This window comes from Cyprinus carpio, chromosome A1 (genome assembly GCF_018340385.1).
Source record: "Cyprinus carpio isolate SPL01 chromosome A1, ASM1834038v1, whole genome shotgun sequence".
NCBI classification, from domain to species: domain Eukaryota; kingdom Metazoa; phylum Chordata; class Actinopteri; order Cypriniformes; family Cyprinidae; genus Cyprinus; species Cyprinus carpio.
Window position 1 is genome coordinate 1,279,816 of NC_056572.1, and position 19,057 is coordinate 1,298,872.

General features: G+C 37.0%; 1 protein-coding gene across 3 annotated transcripts in view; it reads left to right on the top strand.

The window, feature by feature from the left end:
- LOC109110053 (paired box protein Pax-5) overlaps window positions 1-19,057 on the top strand; it is a 48,583-nt gene that overhangs the window by 18,594 nt on the left and 10,932 nt on the right. For 2 of the 3 annotated variants that reach the window (XM_042711174.1, XM_042711241.1), the window contains exons 6-8: window positions 3,375-3,547; window positions 11,361-11,490; window positions 16,955-17,056. In XM_042711174.1, coding sequence (XP_042567108.1) covers window positions 3,375-3,547; window positions 11,361-11,490; window positions 16,955-17,056 — 405 coding nt within the window. The remainder of the gene's footprint in view (window positions 1-3,374; window positions 3,548-11,360; window positions 11,491-16,954; window positions 17,057-19,057) is intronic. The other variant, XM_042711316.1, reaches the window with a different exon arrangement.

Sequence of the window (19,057 nt, forward strand, 5' to 3'; positions counted from 1 at the left end):
GGAGGCCTGTGGTACAGGCCAGAGGGGTCGGACAATGTTCTCTTTGCGCCCTGAAACAATAAAGAAACCTTTCTTTAAGGTAACAGCTTCAAAAACATGAAGAAAAAAAAAATACAAATTAATATTGGTTATTCTGTTAAATTCAAACAAGACCTGGATGTTTGTATCCACAGTGGACATCATCAGGACAGATGTCATTCACTTCTCGTCCAGTTTTATTGCAGTCATTTTTATCTCATTCATTCTGTGGAATATTCTGAATGGAATATAGAGGAAATTTTTAATAAGGTGGGGATTGTGAAAGAGAGGTGGAGCAAGAGAAAGAGAGAGAGAGAGGGAGGGAGGATAGGGGATAGATGATAACAGTGGGATTTGTTAAAGGTTGGTATCCCCCTTTCAGAGACTCGTACTTTGATCTGTCAAGGTTGAAACACACACACACACACACACACACACACACACACACACACACACACACACACACGTGTATCAAGTGCACAAGGAATCCACCGAGCAGTTTTCTCTGCTCCCAAAAAACCTTCAAACTCACCCCTGAGAGAAAGAGAGAGGAAGACGGAAAGAGACAGAGGGGCACAACGGTGATCTCATTGTTGCTATTGTCTCTGCTTTTGAAGCAAGGAAGATGCCTCTCCTCCGCTCTCCTTCTGTGTGTGTGTGTGTGTGTGTGTGTGTGTGTGTGTGTGTGTGTGTGTGTGTGTGTGTGTGTGTGTGAATAGTGGGGTTAACCCTGAATGCAGCTGGTCTGTATTGTGTCTGGTTACAGAGAGTGGTTCCCTAAAGCAGGTTCAGAGTCTGAAAGACAAAAGGCCAGAGAAACACTGGCCAACATCTGAATATCCAAGACCAATAAGTCTGTTTGTGTGCATGTGGTTTGTTTTGGGGGGTTTGGAACTTGAAGGTTGGTTAAACGTGATGCTGGTATGGTATGTTTTTTTTTTATTTTTGGAGAAATATATTTTTTTTTGTGATCTTTTTTTTTTGTGTCTCTTTTTTTCTGTTATATGGCTCGGTGGGCTTCCAGATCTGTCTGAAATTGCATTTCACACACGGTGGCTGAGAGTGTGAAAGAGTTACACGCATGACACACGCATGAAAAGTCACAGATAAACACGTATCTGTGTAATAATAACGACTGGAAAAAGTCCATAACATTGTTCTGACACTCAATGACTATGTTTTCACAAGTTAAAGTGATTCCAGAAGGATTTGGATGTTTGAAGATATCTGAAGAAGCAGCAGTTTAAGCTGAAATAATAGGAATTTACAGTCACATTTACTTGTGTTAAGCGAAGGGTGAAAGACGGCCATATGCAGATTCATATGATCAACATGATCAAACTTGAGCAATTCATGCCAACTGTGCTGCTGCCTTTGAAAGAAAAGGGGGACAACCAATTACAAAGAACTTCTGAATTTCATGTAAATTACATTTTTAAGCTTATAACACAATTTGTCATAAAACAAATGTTGTATCAAATTGGAAAAATGCAAAATAAATGCATTTTCACTCACGGTTTCAGAGTGTTTTGGCCGCTACTTATGCATAAATAAACAACCATGCACACAAACACAAGCACACAAACACTCAAGAGAACGGCAGTTTACAAACTGACATTTTCTTTATAACCAAGGTATGTGCACTGATGCACACTTTCAGACATCTTTTGTGTGTGTGTGTGCTGTCAGTGGACAGTCTTTGAGAAGAGTGGAAAGCAATAAACCTGCTGAAATGGTGCCATCTCACAGACATGATTGATCAATTGAATTCTATCAGACACACTGACCGCTGGGATTAAGAGGGTCAAAACACTGGAGATCATATACTCTCTGTGTGTCCTGTGTGTGTGTGTGAGAGAGAGAGCGTTTAGGCTTTGTTGAGGTAAGTCCTGGTGCTGAGGTGTATTAGGGACACATGGGACCTGCACGCCATCAGCGAGTCAGAGACTAGCAGATCTTTCTTTTAAATAACCGCAGACGGCAGTAAACTAGATCTGAATTCACATTCAAATGGATCGATTTCTGTGTTCAAATGAAGGAGGAAAAGGGAATGTTTGGATAGCTGCTTTGTCTGCCTGTCATTTTATCCTTCTATCCCTCCGTATCTCTCTTTCTCGTCTTGTGGGGATTGCTGTGGCCTCTGACTCTAACTCCCTAGAATAACCTCTCAGAGGCATTTTGAAGAAATGAATTGGCTCTATATCAGGGATTTTCGTTTCTATTCTTCTTTTTTCATCTCTTTTTCTCTCTCTCTCTTTCTCTCCCTGTAATCATTTGAGGGCTGTAGCTTTCTCAGCTCTTATAATTGTCTCTTCAGAAACTCAACAGCTCAGTAATAACTGACTCACGCGTTGCCTTAACCCTCACTCAGAGAGGAGGACGCAAGTCCAGGAATCTGTGTTTGTGTGCCTGAGTGTGTGTTAGTTTCCAGAAAAGTATGCGTACCCAACCTTACAATCATGATGACAAAAATAAATAAATCACTATTATTATAATTATTTTTGGGCAGTAAAGTGACTGATGCTGTAGGTCATGTGACATGGCTAACTTGGCAAATATAGTACTTTTTTTTTAATGATTGCAAACTTATTTTAGATTATAGAGTGTATGCCGCTATAGAGTTTCAGATACCCAAAAATATGTTGCAACAAATGAGACTGAAGTGGATAACCCTAACCCTAACCCTAACCCTAACCCTAACCCACCCATAGGACATTATGTTTTTTTTATTTACAAAAAATGTCCACTTTTGTTAAGAACATTATAGCTCTAAAAATATTTTTTATGATGATTTTTTTAAGGTTATATTTTAATATTGAAACTCTGTGCCAGGGGAAAGCATCCAGCAATAAAGTTTTGATATAAAAGCCATTTGAAAAGTAAATGAAAAAAGAAAAAGTTAAAATCTGTTAAAAAAAAATATAAACTCCTGGGACATAAACGTGCCTGAATTTGAAGAAGCATCCATATGTTAACTACCATGAACTAACAATTAAACAATGATGAAATTACCATTTCTGGTCAAAATTTGGGGGGCGAAATAGTCACATTGGAATCCGTGCCATCAGGAGTTTCTCGCAAAAAGCTCCTCATGTGGATTTTATTCATTTTCAAGTTGGTCACATGACTTTGTTGCACTTGGTTTGTAACTGACTTCTGTGTGAGCAGTGCTTTATAAATTGCTACACTACTGTTTGACTGCAAACAAGTGAAGTTTGTTTACTGTTATTTTCACTACATCTAAAACCCATGCTTGTGCGTGATAAGCACTCTTATTCTTAAATGTCCTACTTTTGTAAATGTTACATTGTACTTTATATTGCTTCTTTATGAAATCTGTTTGAATCTCTCTCCAGCTCTACAGGATTCTCCATTGGCGAATGGCCACGCCCATTCAGGGCGGGACTTCCTGCGGAAGCAGATGCGAGGAGAACTCTTTACACCACAGCAGCTCGAGGTATTGGACCATGTCTTTGATCGACAGCCCTATCCTGACATTTACCCCGTCCCTGACAGCAGCAGCTTCAAGGTAAGGGCTGGGGGGTAGGGGTGTGTATCCTGCCACGCTGGTTGTGCGCACCTCCTCTGAAAGCTCATGCTTGCCCTTGCCTGGCTGCCAGTATCGCTTGACCCTGTCCCAACCCTGCTGTTGACCTATGCGCCCCCACACTGAAGCTAATGCTGACCTTTCACCTCTCTGAGCTTATGCTGGGGCTTTGACCCCGCTGGTGCTGATGTCCGCTCTATAGAGTTTTTGGCTGAGGTTAAGTCCCAGCACTGCGTAGAGGTTTAGGGTTAAGTAGCAAACACTTGTTCATTAGTTTGCAAAAGTTACCAATACACATGGCATAATGTTTATATGTCCAAGTGACCACATCAGATAGATTCAGCAGTCAAAAAAAACAAAATTTAAAATACATGATGATTTTAGGCTTATCAGTCACTCTTCTTTTCGCTGCTTAAAATAAATAACATTAGAATTGCATAGAAATTAATACTTTTATTCAGCAGGCATGCATTAAATTGGTCAACAGTGATAGTAAAGACATTTATAATGTTAACAAAATATTTATTTTTTAAATAAACGCAGTTCTTTTGAACTTTCTATTCATCAAAGAATCATGAAAAGATGTATCATGGTTTCCACAAAAAATATTAAGCAGCCAAAACTGTTTTTAACATTGATAAGAAATGTTTCTTGAGCAAAAAATCAATATATTAGAATGTTTTTGGAAGGGTTATTTGATGCTGAGGACTGAAGTAATGGCTGCTGATCACAGAAATAAATTACATCTTAAAATATATTTAAATACAAGTTATTTTTTGTACAGAAAACAACAATTATTTGTAATAATATTTCACTGTATTACTGTTTTATTGTATTTTTGATCAAATAAATGCAGCCTCGGTGAGCATGAGACATCTTTTAAAAAACTTCTTTTCAGGAAAAAATTGAACCAGTAGTGTATAAGTGCATCTAAACTGAACAGATACCGCACGTTCATTAAATGAAAAATAGCAGCTTTGACAGTCTGATAATAATGAAATTTTGCCTTTGATAAGAAAAAAAGTCACATGGGTACATGACGTCAACATTTTTAGTTTAAAGCAGATGATCTACGACTGGACTGGACTGGCCCAACCGCAAATGGAATATTTCTGCTACAGCGTTTTAGACAAAGACTTTTTACTAAATATCTTTGGTTTCCTCTATTGTGGTCAAAGCTAGGTTTGTGTTTGCAGTATGGCTAGACACGCTGACATATAACAGATAACATGCAAAAGTACAGCTGTATGCACATACAGACGCATAATGTGTGATGCATAAAAATTGATTACAAGAAAAGGCGGTCAAAGATGTCACTCAAAAGTCAAATGCTATCACCCCTACATCCATTCAGGCCAGTGTCAGAGTTCTATAGACTTGTCTGAAAGACACCACTGAGCACTGAGGCTGGCAAGGTCAGAGGTTACTGAGCAGGGCATTAACCTTAGGGTCAATCCACATCCCTTGGGTGTGTGTGAGTCAGGTTTGTTGTGGCACAAATGATCAGACAAATTGAGAGCCGGGAATTTTGAGCTGTCTGTTTTTTAGAAACGAGTGTGTGCGAGAGAGGCATATGCTAAGTGGTCTTGTGTGATTGACTGACAGGTTGTTTTCCCTCCACTGACAGTGTGAATGCTGCTGAAGCAGAGAGAAATGATGGAGAGCTGTGTTTGTGTCTCCTAGGGCAGGAAATGAACTTGGGACTTGATTTTGTTCTTTTCTCTGTAGCCGCTGATTAGATTAAGATTCATAAGGGCTCAATTATATACAGTACAGTGGGTATAGAAAAGAATCACCCCCCTTTAAAATAACTACATTTTGTTGCTTTGCAACCTGAAATGAAGACAGATACAGTTTTTTATTAAACTGTTTACTGTTGGAATAAGGATCACTCCCTTGTGTCAGTGTTTTGTTGAACCACCTTTTGCTTTAATTACTGCCTTTAGTCTGTTGGGATTTGTCTCTACTAACTTTGCACATCTTAGCTAATCAAAATGAGCACAGCTGATCACAGTTGAATGTCAAATGGCTTTGTGTGCTTTGAGAAGATGATTATCTACACCTGATTGAGTTTACAAGTCATTTTTAGGAGAGGGGTGATCTTTTTTCCAACTCAGTGATTCTGTTTTTGTTTTTTATGTTGGTGTTATATCTTTCACTTGGATGTTATAAGTTGCACTGAGCTGGATAAAACAAAAACAGGTCAGGCTGCAAAGCAACAAAATGTGATTATTTTAAAGGGGGGTGGTTCTTTTCTATACCACTGTATATAAAAAGTTTGGTGTGATTATGTCATTCAAATGTTTTTTTCCCCCAAAACCTAAAGTGTGCTTTATGTAATAACATCAAAATATTTGACAACTATTTAATAACAAAACAAACTGTTTACAGTAAATTACACCAGTGAAAGTGACTTTAAAGTGTCAAATTAGGTGCCTTAGCACAGTTTCACTTTTTAGTATTCAAAAAACCAATAACAATCTGAAAATAGATGACATGTATAATGTTTTTTTTTTTTTTTTTTCAGTTAAACTCTTTATTGCACCTCTCATTTTAAACGTAAAATCATTTAATTGGACACTTCCCTGCTCTTTTAAAATTAAAGCGTTAGATGTACTATAAAAATGCACTGTAACATTCAGAACTCATAAGAAGTATTCTGAACTTCTACAACTTTCTGACTTCAGAAATTCAACACGTTAACCCCTACTGGTAGATTTTGTAACTACAACTCATGTGCACAAAGCATCTTTAGGCTATTTAGAATTAGCAGTATAATCTGGAAAGATAAAATCTGCAGGGATGACATATTTTTGTAGGCCTACCCATTAGCATCGACAAAAAGCAGGATTTTCCCATTGGCTTTTGGATTCTTGCAAAAAATGTGCTCGGTGACCAACAAAATGTCATTTTACGCGTTTTGTGTAAGACCTAATTTTATGAATTTTTGAATTCCAAATACATTCAGCTTCTGTAAAATCGTTCACTCTTTATTTCAAATCTACATGTTGCAAAGTTTAAGTTAGAATAGCTTGCAAATGTTGTGTGATGTTGTAAAAATGATTTAAGAGGACATTCATGACCAATCTTCAACTAGGAAACTTTTATTTACAAATAATTCCAATAGTAGAGGTGAAGATAATCAAAGATCAAAACTCTTTATGTATAGAAGTCGTACATACGAAGCAAGAATCTCTCTCTCTCTCTCTCTCTCTCTCTCTCTCTCTCTATAGATAGATAGATCTGCTTATGTATATACTGTGCATACAAAAGCATCTGCTATGATGGTAAACATAAAATGTAAATGTATTTCTTTTTCTTTCCACCCATTAATTTACAGTCAAGCTATAGCTATTAGATAGTGATGAAATTTATTTTCTCATCTTTCGTCCTCCCCTCCTGCACCCTTTCTCCACCTCTTTTACATTTCTTTCCACTTCTCCTCTCATTTGCTCTCTCCATCTCTCAGTTTGTGGTGCTGGAAGGACCATTAAGCACTGGCAGATCTATTAATTAGTGTCCTGCACTTCAAGGGGGAGCATATAAAACAGTGCACGCTCGTGAGAGTCATTTCATTTGAATTTTCCTCTTTCCATCTCCTTACATTATGCCAGAGATGCATCAACAGCCCAACAACCCTTACACTGAACTAATTACTCAGCCAGACCTAGGGACACACACACACACACACAGAGAGAGAGAGAGAGAGTGTGTGTGTGTGTGTGTGTGTGTGTGTGTGAGCGATAAAGTCATACAGCTTTGGAAAGAGGATATAATGACAGAATCTTCAATTTTGGGCAAAACTATGCCCCCCATATATAAGATTTTAGCAAAAAAGTATAGAAATGATGTATCAAATAAAGCATTTAGAATGGTGAGTGTGTGTGTTACAAATGCTGAGAGCCATGCCACCATAAATGTCTCCCTGCCAGTCAGGCTCATTTAATACTGCATGCACTTCCTCACTCTTTCTCAGTCCCACACACACAGTGCAGTTTACAGGCTCTTCTATAAGAGACAATATGTACAAGCTGAGGGAAAAATAGAGGGAGTGAGATAGAGGGAATGGAAGAGAGAAAGAGCGCCTGAGAGGAAATACTATTATGTAAATGCGGCTGCAGGTTGGGGTGAAATTATTTTGGTGTCGCACGATTAGGGGCCTCATCTGTTATTGATGTGCACAGAGAGGAGAGCCATTACAGAGGGGCTGTGTCAAAAATGACCCCCGAGAAAACTGTGACCCCAGAGAGAAATCGAGAGAGCAAGGAATACAGCTGAAATGGAATTCCAGTAAGTTTCAGACAGTTGTTAATTAGTCAAAATCAATATTTTATTTTTTTGAGTTTCCATTTTTCTCTTTTACAGTGATTTTCTTCTTTTCGTCTCAGTTTACAAACCCAATTCCTTTACACTTTTATCAATATTTCTCTCTCTCTCTCTCTCTCTCTCTCTCTCTCTCTCTCTCTCTCTCTCTCTCAGCGTCTGGCCTCTTTCCAGTCTTTGCCCCAGCTGTGGTGTGTGTGTGTGTGTGTGTGTGTGTGTGCGCGCGCTGTGCCTATATGTGAGATGTGTGTGTGTTTGTGCATCATGGGCACTGATGGGTTGCATAGCTTCAGAAGTGAGAACATTTACAGGCTAAAATGAGAATCATCCATCTTCACTAGGCTGCTGTCAGAGGCAGGGCCAAACTTCATAATCCCCAATTACTAGCGCTAACCTCCCCATCTACATACACAGATGATGAGGGGGCGGGTGCGAGCCACATAAATAGAGAGGAAATGCCTCTCAGACTGAATGACTGAAACAGAGAAATAGACAGTGGAAAGGAGTCAGGGATGGAGAGAGAGAGAGAGGAAGTGGACGCGTGAGCAGTGATTGGTAAAGTCACAGTCTACTGCCCTCGCTCTGGTGATGAGCACTGAGGTGTTTAAGGGGTCACTGGGATACACACATACATTCACACATAAACATTCTGCTTACCTCGTGTATTAGATAAGGATTTAAAAGTTGTGGTTTTCGTTTGTAATTCTAGTGAAGACTTTTACTTTTTTTAACAAGTTCATCATACATACATACATACATAAATAGACTTTAGTCACAGTATTGTTCAAAAGTTTAAGCTTAGAAAGATTTTTTTTCTGGTTTTGAAAAGGGTCTCATGCTCACCATATGTTAAAGCTATATAAAGCACATAAAACTGATATAATATAAAATAATTAAATATTGTGAAATATTACATTTCAAAAAACACTTTTTTAAATTTATTCCAGTGATCAAAGCTGAATTTTCAGCATCATTACTCCAGTCTTCAGTGTCACATGATCCTTCAGAAATCAGTCTAATATGATGATTTGGTTTGGTGCTCAAGTAAAATTTCTTATGTTAAATATTGTTGAAAACAGCTGTGCTTATATATGTGACCCTAGACCTCAAAACCAGTCATATGGGTAAATTTCTCGAAACTGAGATTTATACATCATCTGAAAGTTATAATAAATAAGCTTTCCATTGATGTATGGTTTGTTATGATAGGACAATATTTGGTCGAGATACAACTATTTGAAAATCTGGAATCTGAGGGTGCAAAAAAATCGAAATATTGAGAAAATCACCTTTAAAGTTGTCCAGATGAAGTTCTTAGCAATGCATATTACTAATCAAAAATTAGGTTTTGATATATTTATGGTAGGAAATTTACAAAATATCTTCATAGACGGGATCTTTACTTAATATCCTAATGATTTTTGGCATAAAAGAAAAATCGATAATTTTGACCCATACAAGGTTTTTTTGGCTATATACCCCAGTGACTTAAGACTGGTTTTGTTGTCCAGGATCACATATGTTTGTGTGTGTGTGTGTGTGTGTGTGTGTGTGTGTGTGTGTGTGTGTGTGTGTATATATATATATATATATAATATATATATATATATATATATATTATAATATATATATATATATATATATATATATAGTGGGGAATTCTTTGTTGAATAGAAGATTTGAAAGAACAGCATTTATTTAGAAAAGTTTTTATAGCAATGTAAGCATCTTCACTGTCACTTTTGATCATTTTAAACTAAAATGCCAAAGGAAATTATTCAGTTATCAACAGACAGGGAAATATTTAGGTTGTATTAATCTTTTATTCCCATTGTTAGAGTACAGAGATGTATAAAAAAAAGTTTTATATAAATAATTACATTTGTGTAACATTCAAGCATTTTAAACCATTGAAGCACATAAAAAAAAAGTGAAAAAAAAAAGTTAAAGTGATGTGACATACAGCCAAGTATGGTGACCCATACGCAGAATTCGTGCTCTGCATTTAACCCATCCGAAGTGCACACACACAGCAGTGAACACACAAACACACACCGTGAACACACACCCGGAGCAGTGGGCAGCCATTTATGCTGCGGCGCCCGGGGAGCAGTGGGGGGTTCGGTGCCTTGCTCAAGGGCACCTCAGTCGTGGTATTGCCGGCCCGAGACTCGAACCCACAACCTTAGGGTTAGGAGGCAAACTCTCTAACCACTAGGCTACGACTTCCCCAAAGAGGTGAAGAGGTGACTAAAGAAGTGAAGTAGAACTTAATTCGCTTCTCGTTTTCTACGTTTCATACAACGTGCGAATACAGAATTGATTCCTCTTTTGCATCTTATTGAGCTTGAACGGACAAATAAACACAAAATTCTCTCAAGATAGCCGTCTCAGCAAGTATTCTGGTAAAAACAGTTGGTTATGTCTTACGTGAACGTAAACAATGGAGAAAGAAATTGCATGTGTATAGAGATGAGATCCGTGCAAATGTTCTTAAATGGACAGAAGCCTTTAAAAACCTGCTGCTGTCTGTGTCACTAATGTTAATCAAACAACAAAGATTTAATAAAGATTAAACTATATCTATTTTATACAGTGAACACTGCAGTGTTATTTTACACTTAATTATTATATTTCTGTACCTGAAAAAAACTAATGGCCTTTGTTCTATTTTATCTATGCTTGAAATTTGTTTAATTGATCATATTTTATTACTGACAGTTCACTTGTCTTTAAAAATGTTTTTTATTAGTTATGCTACTAGTTTTTGATGTGGTATCAAAGAAGAATGTAAAGTGTTATTTAGATAACAAGTGTTAATAAATAATAAATAATAAATAATAAAGAAACATTTTTTTTCTCATCCAAAAAAAAAAAAAAAAGAAAAAGACCCAATCTGTGACTCAATACGATCTGAAACATGAGTTGTGTAATCTGTTGCAGCCCTACTCTCTCGACTAGTTATTTGAAGGAAAAATACAATCACTGAAGTTTTTGATCATGCTGATTTGTCTGCAGTAAAGTGAAATCTGAAGAATGCCTGCCCGAAAGGCTACCAGGGAGTTTGAAATTTTGTGAGCACTGCATCAGGATTTTGTTGGGGTTTAATTCACTCCTAATCAGGGTTATTAATAACCTCCTCCCGGACTAAAACAGAAGCGACATCCACTTCCCAAACTCTGCCATCAAACCACATCCACACCTGAGTGACAAACCCCATTACCGCCAATGGAGATGAATCACTGTGGGTGTGGAGTGGGACAGAGATCATTGTAATTGATCATGAAAGCACACAAGCGGGGTCAGTCTGAGGTCAGCCACATACATCACCTGGATGTACACCACCACCACTCATTACTGTTGACTATGCACCTGTGAAGCACAAACACAAAGATGAGGGTTAACATACAAAGTAATTTCATGAAGTTGATTTTCTTCCATTGTAGCCATCTAATGAAATCTCTCTCCATAGACATCCGATTACTCGGCTATGGCATCTTTGACTGGTGGATTGGAGGAGATGAAGAACAGCTTGGCCAATCAGACGGGAGCAGAGCTGGGTTCCACTGTTGCAGGTCCTCAATCGTATCCACTTGTGTCTGGTAAGCAAACTACCTACTGCATACGGGGGTGAAAAAAACCTATGTAGTTTTCACAGTAGTTTTCCCAGATGCTTGCGTGATGACCTTCAGTGCTGAAATGTGTTTGAAATAATATCGCAACTCTGAAAAGAAAAGTCTAAATTGTGAGAGAAAATGTTGTAAAATGAGTAGAATGAGAAAAGTAACTTTTTTTATTCCATGGCACCAATAAAGACTTCAGAAGAAAAAAAAATCAGAAAAGTAAGACATGATCTTGTAATTGCAAGACAATGTCAGAATACTTTTTATTTTTTTTATTCCGTGGCAGAAACAAGCTTTGTTAAGTGGATAAAAAGCAAAAAAAAAAAAAAAATGCAAATAAAACATACAAGTAAAAAGTGTAAGGCTTAAACTATCAAATCTCACTGAAATGGACATTTTTTACATTTTGGAACTAAAAGGCAGACATTTTTGTCTTGCTAAGACCTTTTCATAGCTAGCAAAATAAACGCAATTAAATAATATATAAACACATAATGCATAATTTGATATCTATGTAAAAGGATTTTGAAACTAGAAAAAAAATCTAAAGTAAGGTAAAAGGTTTCCAAAACAATGTTATTGTGACCTTCTTATAGAAAAGAAAGAGAGAGAGAGAGAAATAAAAATCAGTCTCTGGAACATAAAAAAAGCCAAAGTTGATGAAACATACAATTACTATTATACATAAACCCACAAACCATTACTGTGATAAGACTTTTATTATAAAATGAAGATATCAGATGCATACTAGATTCTTTCCAGTCTGCTAACAACTGAAGTGCTGATCTGAGATCTGCTAGGCTTTCTCTGTATCATAGCTGTGCTGAATATGAATTAGAACCACCTGATTGTAGATCAGCTTGCTGTGGGCAGCTCAGAGGTGAGATGAGAGTGTTATTATCAGACGTGTTAAACAGTGCTCAGTGATTCAGATTCAGACTCTATCTCCTAAGGGACAGAGGGAGTGGATGGAGACCTGTAATTACTATAGACACGTCTCCCCCTCTCCCTTACTCGCTCACTCCATTTGGGAGCAAGGGAGTGCTAATTAAGAGCTGCTTGGACAGGGGCCCTAACGAGGGAATCATGGAATTGGGATTTGTGCACCATCTGACAAGGTAGAGCGAAACCTGTACGTCTTTACTGTGTGTGTGTGTGTGTGTGTGTGTGTGTGTGTGAGTGAGGAGAGAAAGCCAGAATGAATTACAGACAGAGCTGGTGTCATAATGGACCATGTGTAAAGACTATGGAACGGGTACCTCATGTTTGCATAATGGCGCCCCCTATTGGCAAATCACAAATTTAACATTTTATACTTTACATTTATGATGACTATCAATTTTTATCAGTTAACAAACGATATCATGCAAATCATGAATGCAGAAATGATTAAAAATATATATAAAGAGAATGATAAAACAATAACAACAACAAACATTATTTTGGGCAGTCTCTTTTGTTTAGTTTTTAGAAAATAAACCCCACCCCCCCCACACGTCCCAATAATTTTATCTCTTTTTTGAGCAAAATCTTTTCCTGTCTACCGTCTTTCATTCTTCTCTTTTCTGACAACGTCTCTCTGAGGACTAGGCCTTGTCTGTTCTTCCTCTGAAGAGTCCATCTCTCTCTCTGTCCCTCGCTGTTGCCCTGTCCACTGACCCAGAGTGGATTAGTATCCAGTCTTCACTAATGTCTTCCTGTCACCTAACATGGACAACCCCCTAACAAGGCAACCAGCAGAACAGAGAGTGTGAGACTGTGTGTGTAACTGTGTCAGGTCCGGGCAAGGTACATTTTCATTGGGGTAAGTGATCATATATATGCTTTAAATGGTATGTTATTTTTTTATATTTTTGCTGCTTCATGCATTGTCCTAACATATTCCTGAAAAGTTTAAAGGTAAGTTCAAGTGTGACAACTTGCCTCAATGCTTGTGACAGCATGCCCCTTTTTTTATATTAAGCAATATAACTGCATTTTGGCTAAAGGCATTGTATTCGAAAAATGGCAAGATTGCGAGTATCACATTGTTTTCATACAACGGTTCAATGAACAAGGTTAATATTCAATAACTTGAATTTTAGAGTACAGAGTAGACATGATGTACTTTGTCTGTTATTCCTGCACAAAGTAAAATAGTTCCAAACAGCAGAACTAACCATTGTGTGTGTCTGAACAACTTACATAAGTGATGTTTCGTTTATGAAAGAATCGGTGTTTATGGGAGAAACAGTGGCTGGAATTATGAAAATCTGCTTTAGAGAGAAGTTAACAGTATTTCTAAAACCATTGCTAGATTGTTCTCAAAGAATTCAGATAACACAGAAGTCTGTTCTTTTAAAAAAATTAAAATAAAATATATATATATATATTATATGTAGCCAGTGTTTTGTTGTAATGTTTACCAATAAATTCATCAAACATCTTACCTTTGGGAAGTGAAGACAAGTTGTATGTTGTATCCTAACTTCAAGAGGTTATTTACGATGACTTTTAAGAGCATTCTTTTTAGGAATTCAAGTTTAGTCTTTAGAACAAACTATAAGAACATTCTTAAGAAATATTTTTGGGAATACAAAATATTCTTAACCTTATTCTTAATTTAGAAAATAAGAAGAAAGCTAGCAGTTAAGAAGAACTGTGTTTTTACGAATCCAGCCCAAATTGAGTGAATGATTCAATGACTTAGTCGACATTCATTTTATTGTTCCCGAATTAATTAGCACTTTTGAATAAATCTGTTGATTCACTCAAAGACTCAAAGGTGTTCTGTGTATATATTTATAATATGCATTATAATATGAGTCTTCTTGACTGATATATGACCTATGAACACTCACATCTCATTCACTTTATAACTGCAAACATAGAACCTGCAAATTCTGAATAATGCATTTATGCAAAGTCATACAGTACTTATGTTGCACAACAACTGATGGGTAAATTTTCCTTTCCACTCTTTTCCTTTGTTCCAATCCTAACCCTCCTCTGTACCTGTCCTGAGTTATTCTTCACCCTGCCTCAGTCTCTTATACCTTCTCTTGTCTTCCCTATCGCCCTTTTTGATCTCTGATACAGTATTCAAGTTTGACTCCCTCCCTCTCACAGGCCCTACGGAGGCTTAAGCGGTGTCTGAGTTGAAGGGGGATGGATGAACTGAAGGTGATGGTGTTTATTATGATGAATGGGCTGCAGTCTACAGATCAGCACCATGTGTGGACTGAGAAATGATTCACTCTGACAGCCATGTCATGTAGCCTAATACAGTTATACATCCAAACAACAGAGAGAGAGAAAGAGAGAGAGAAGAGATAAAACGAGAGAGAATTAAATTTAGAAACTGCTAAATATTATTATTAATCCATATTCGTTTTAATGAACTCTAAATCAGCAGTTTAAAGGTACTGACAAGCGGGTCAGTTACCTGTGACTAAAGAGCTAAATTTTTTTAACTTTCAATTTCACTGACCTGATGTTCTTTTCTGTTCCTCTGAATTTGCCCCTTTCTTTAGTGAATCAGGCCTGAGGGAGACGGGCATGTACGTTGTATGCTAACAGTAGAGACAACCAGATCCTGTCATACATCAGTGCATAATTATACCAGAGGTCCTATTACCGGGGCAAAGGCAGATTTGTGATCTGACATAAAGCGAGATGGCTGTATTAATCGGGACGGTTAAACCGGATGTCGCTAGTTTACCAAGCTCATAAGATGTCATTTATCTGATTTAATAAGCTACAGCATAGATTCCTGCTTCATTCACTTTGCTGTGTGAACTACTTCTGTGTCAGCTTTAAAAATACACTAGTCTTTAGTTGAAAATTTGTTAGTAAGGGTCATAAATGTATGCACAATTTAAAAAAAGCTGTTGAGCTTTAGCTATCAAAACCAGAAATTAACATTCCCAGAACATTCTGGGAGCCATAAAAAGTATAAGCTGGGTTACCTTTGTTGGAAACTGTATTTATATACTGTATTCATTTGCAAATCGCCAGTTCTGATTCTAAATAACTGGTAGAAAACCCACATGACATGACTGCTGGCATCTTTTCAGGGAAAAAAATTCTCAGGTCTCAGGTCTAAACTCCATTGTAAGTCAGTAATATTAGTTAATAGTTTAAAGTATCAGTAATAGTTTACTGGGACATAGTGGCATTTCAGTAAAGGTCTAGCAATGCCCCTGGTGGAATATTTAAGTGTTCTGCAGATTACATCGATAAGCCGAAAGGTGACGACAAGTGAATCCTTTTATAAATCATTAATTAAATTATTAATTGTAATTGATTCATTTAAACCACTGATTTATAAGGAACAAACTGGTTTTATGAATAAGTCATTGAATCATTCAGTCTACCAATTTATTCAAAAATTCAAATTCATTCATGAACAGCATTAATTCACGTTGCTTGGAGACGAACAATGGTCAATTATCTTTTGGCTTTCTTTGGGACTTTTTTCATATGTGGAACCAAAATACACAAAACAAATGGTAATACTGGGTATGAATTGCAAACAGGATGTTTAGGCTGTTTATCAGAATCCAGTTGTTAAATCTGATGTCAGTTTCTGGATCCAAACAATTAGATTCCAAAAAAAAAAAAAATAAAAAAAAATCGGTGCTAATATACACTCACAATGTGCTGCAATACTACCAAAAATGATCCTAACCTTTATGACCGTAGCAAAATCTTAGTTGGCCATACAGTGAATAATTTTAAAAAAACATCAAAATATTGGTATCCGAGATACACATTGCAATTTAAGTTTAGCTTAAAAGGATAGTTCACCCAAAGAAATACATTTACCCTATGATTTACTCATCCTCAATCTATCCTAGATGAATACAATCAGAGTTAAATACAAAAAAAAAAAAAAGGAAAGTACTGGCTCTTCCAAGCTTTATAATGGCAGTGAATGGCTGTTGAGATTTTGTAGCAAAATAAAATGCATCCATCCATCATAAAATGTGCTCCACACGGCTCCAGGGGTATAATAAAGGCCTTCTAAAGCAAATCAATGCTTCAACAGCCATTCACTTCCATTATAAAGCTTGGAAGAGCCAGGACATTTTTAAATATAACTCCAAATGCATTCGTCTGAAAGAAGAAAGTCATATACACTGAGGGTGGCTTGAGGGTGAGTAAATCATGGGGTTATTTTCATTTTTGGGTGAACTATCCCTTTAAGGGTGTGCTATAAATGAATAGTGCACATAAATGGCTGCTGAGATCTTGGAGTAAAGGTTTGGACCTGTTAACGTTACGTCACACAACTTAACAAGTGGATAAAAGGTTAAAGCCTAGTTTACTGAACATGTATGGATGAAATTGCTTCATAAGGGGCTGTGGTGATCGGAATGAGTCACTGAGAAGTCAGATCAATAAACTCTTCCCTACGGAGTTGATGCTGTTCATGCTAGAAATGCTCTTTTTATCTTTACAGGTCGCGACCTGGCCAGCACCACGCTCCCTGGTTACCCTCCTCATGTTCCTCCAACTGGGCAGGGTAGTTACTCCACACCCTCCCTCGCAGGAATGGTACCTGGTGAGTCTCACTTGCATACATGCCTGTCAATCAGTTTTCAACTGCATCTACACAAACTTCACATACACAGAGACAGCAGTTTTAACTTCCTATCACAGGTGAGTTCTTTAGTTTTTTTTTTTGGCATATTGCTGAAGAATAGAGTGATGATGAAAATAATAGGCTAATTTTCATACATATGGCACCCTCAATCTTTCTCTCTCACCCTCTCGCTCGTCCTGTGGTAGTCACTCTTCCACCTCTGCTTTATTTCAGTTGAGGTCCCAGTGGGAGGAGGTCTTGTCTTTGCCACTTCCTGTCTCCCCCATCTGCCAGGTTGACAGCACTCCCAGGGGGTTATGGGATGGAGAGGGTGGGGTGTTGGGTGGTTGGCAGAGTGTGGGGCGGGTGGACTGGCTTTGAGTCTTCAGCAGGAGTAGCTGGACTATTAGACCCCAGTCACACAGCTGTCCCTTCTCAACATCAGTAATTTGTTTTTAATGAGAATCATCGGTGACCCTTGACTAATGCATTCATTCTCCAGCAGACTCCCCCGGCCTCCTTTCTTTGAGCTATTTTTTTTTTATCTGCAGGCCACTTCAGAATTACAGAAATACACATGAATTCTCTCACTAGGATATTCCTATTCACAAACACAAAAGCATGTAAATGGCTTTGAATACTGTTCACATGTAGATACATATGGGACTTTAATAATACAACCTGATTTTTTCCCCTTAATCCAACATCATTTGAAATTAACTGAAAAACATTTATATTTCTTATTAAAATAAAAACAGTTAAGGGGAGGGTTGCCAGATCTGTGGTTTTCTCGCTGAAACTGTTGCTGTGGGTTGATTCTTTTATGCGGGTTAAAGCTTTATAAATATAAATTATATTTGACTAACATGCCTGCACTGAAGTATTTCACCAATTTTATATTCTTACCAAAACATTTTATAAAATATAATATAATGTCATATTATTTATGGTCATTGCTCTACAGTATAAGATACTTGAAATAAGCAGGAGAATTGTATTCCAACTTGTTTGACACCCTGCAGTATTTCAGTGTCATGAAATAAGTTGTTAGCTATCAAGTGATTTGTAAAATGTGGCCTAACAAATGTTTTATGATTGGATTTTATTGATTTTATATATATTCTATAGATATATATATATATATATAGATATATATATATATATATATATATATATATATATTCTATATACATATATTACAATGCTTTTCTGAAACAAGATGAAGCACAATATTATTCACAATACACAAAAAAAGTAGAATACACAGTATACACATCCTCAATCTGGTTATCAGGATATTCTAATATTATAATTTTTTTATATACATTTATGTTTTTTTTTTTTATTAACAGTATTGGCCACTAAATGATGGTTTAAAAGGTTTATTTAATACTCATATAGACTGAATATTTAAGATTAATGTTTAACTTAATCATAGCAAAATTTAACTCTTTAAAACAACCCTCTCTTGAAGAGTGCCTTCCCTTTAAGAACATAAACATTTCCTGATAATTTACTCAGCCCCATGTCATCCAAGATGTTCATGTCTTTCTTTCTTTCTTTCTTCGGTCGCAAAGAAATGAAGGTTTTTGAGGAAAACATTCCAGGATTTTTCTCCAAATTTTTCTTCAATGGGGACCAGTGGTTTGAAGGTCCAAATTGCAGTTTCAGTGCAGCTTCAGACGGCTCTACACGATCCCAGCTGAGGAACAAGGGTCTACCCTACCCTACCCTACCTTTCTGAACCGGAGTACACAGACGAAGACCTTACCGTGTGACCTTTCCAATGCGATTACACAATGTGTGAATTTGTGAATGCACATCGCGGACCTAGTGCAAGACGTGCATTTGTGGTTAAAAAGTGCATACGTTTATTTTTTTTTTTTTAGAAAATGACTGATCGTTTCACTAGATAGGACCCTTATTCCTAAGCTGGGATCATGTAGAGTCCTTTCAAGCTGCACTGAAAATGCAGTTTGG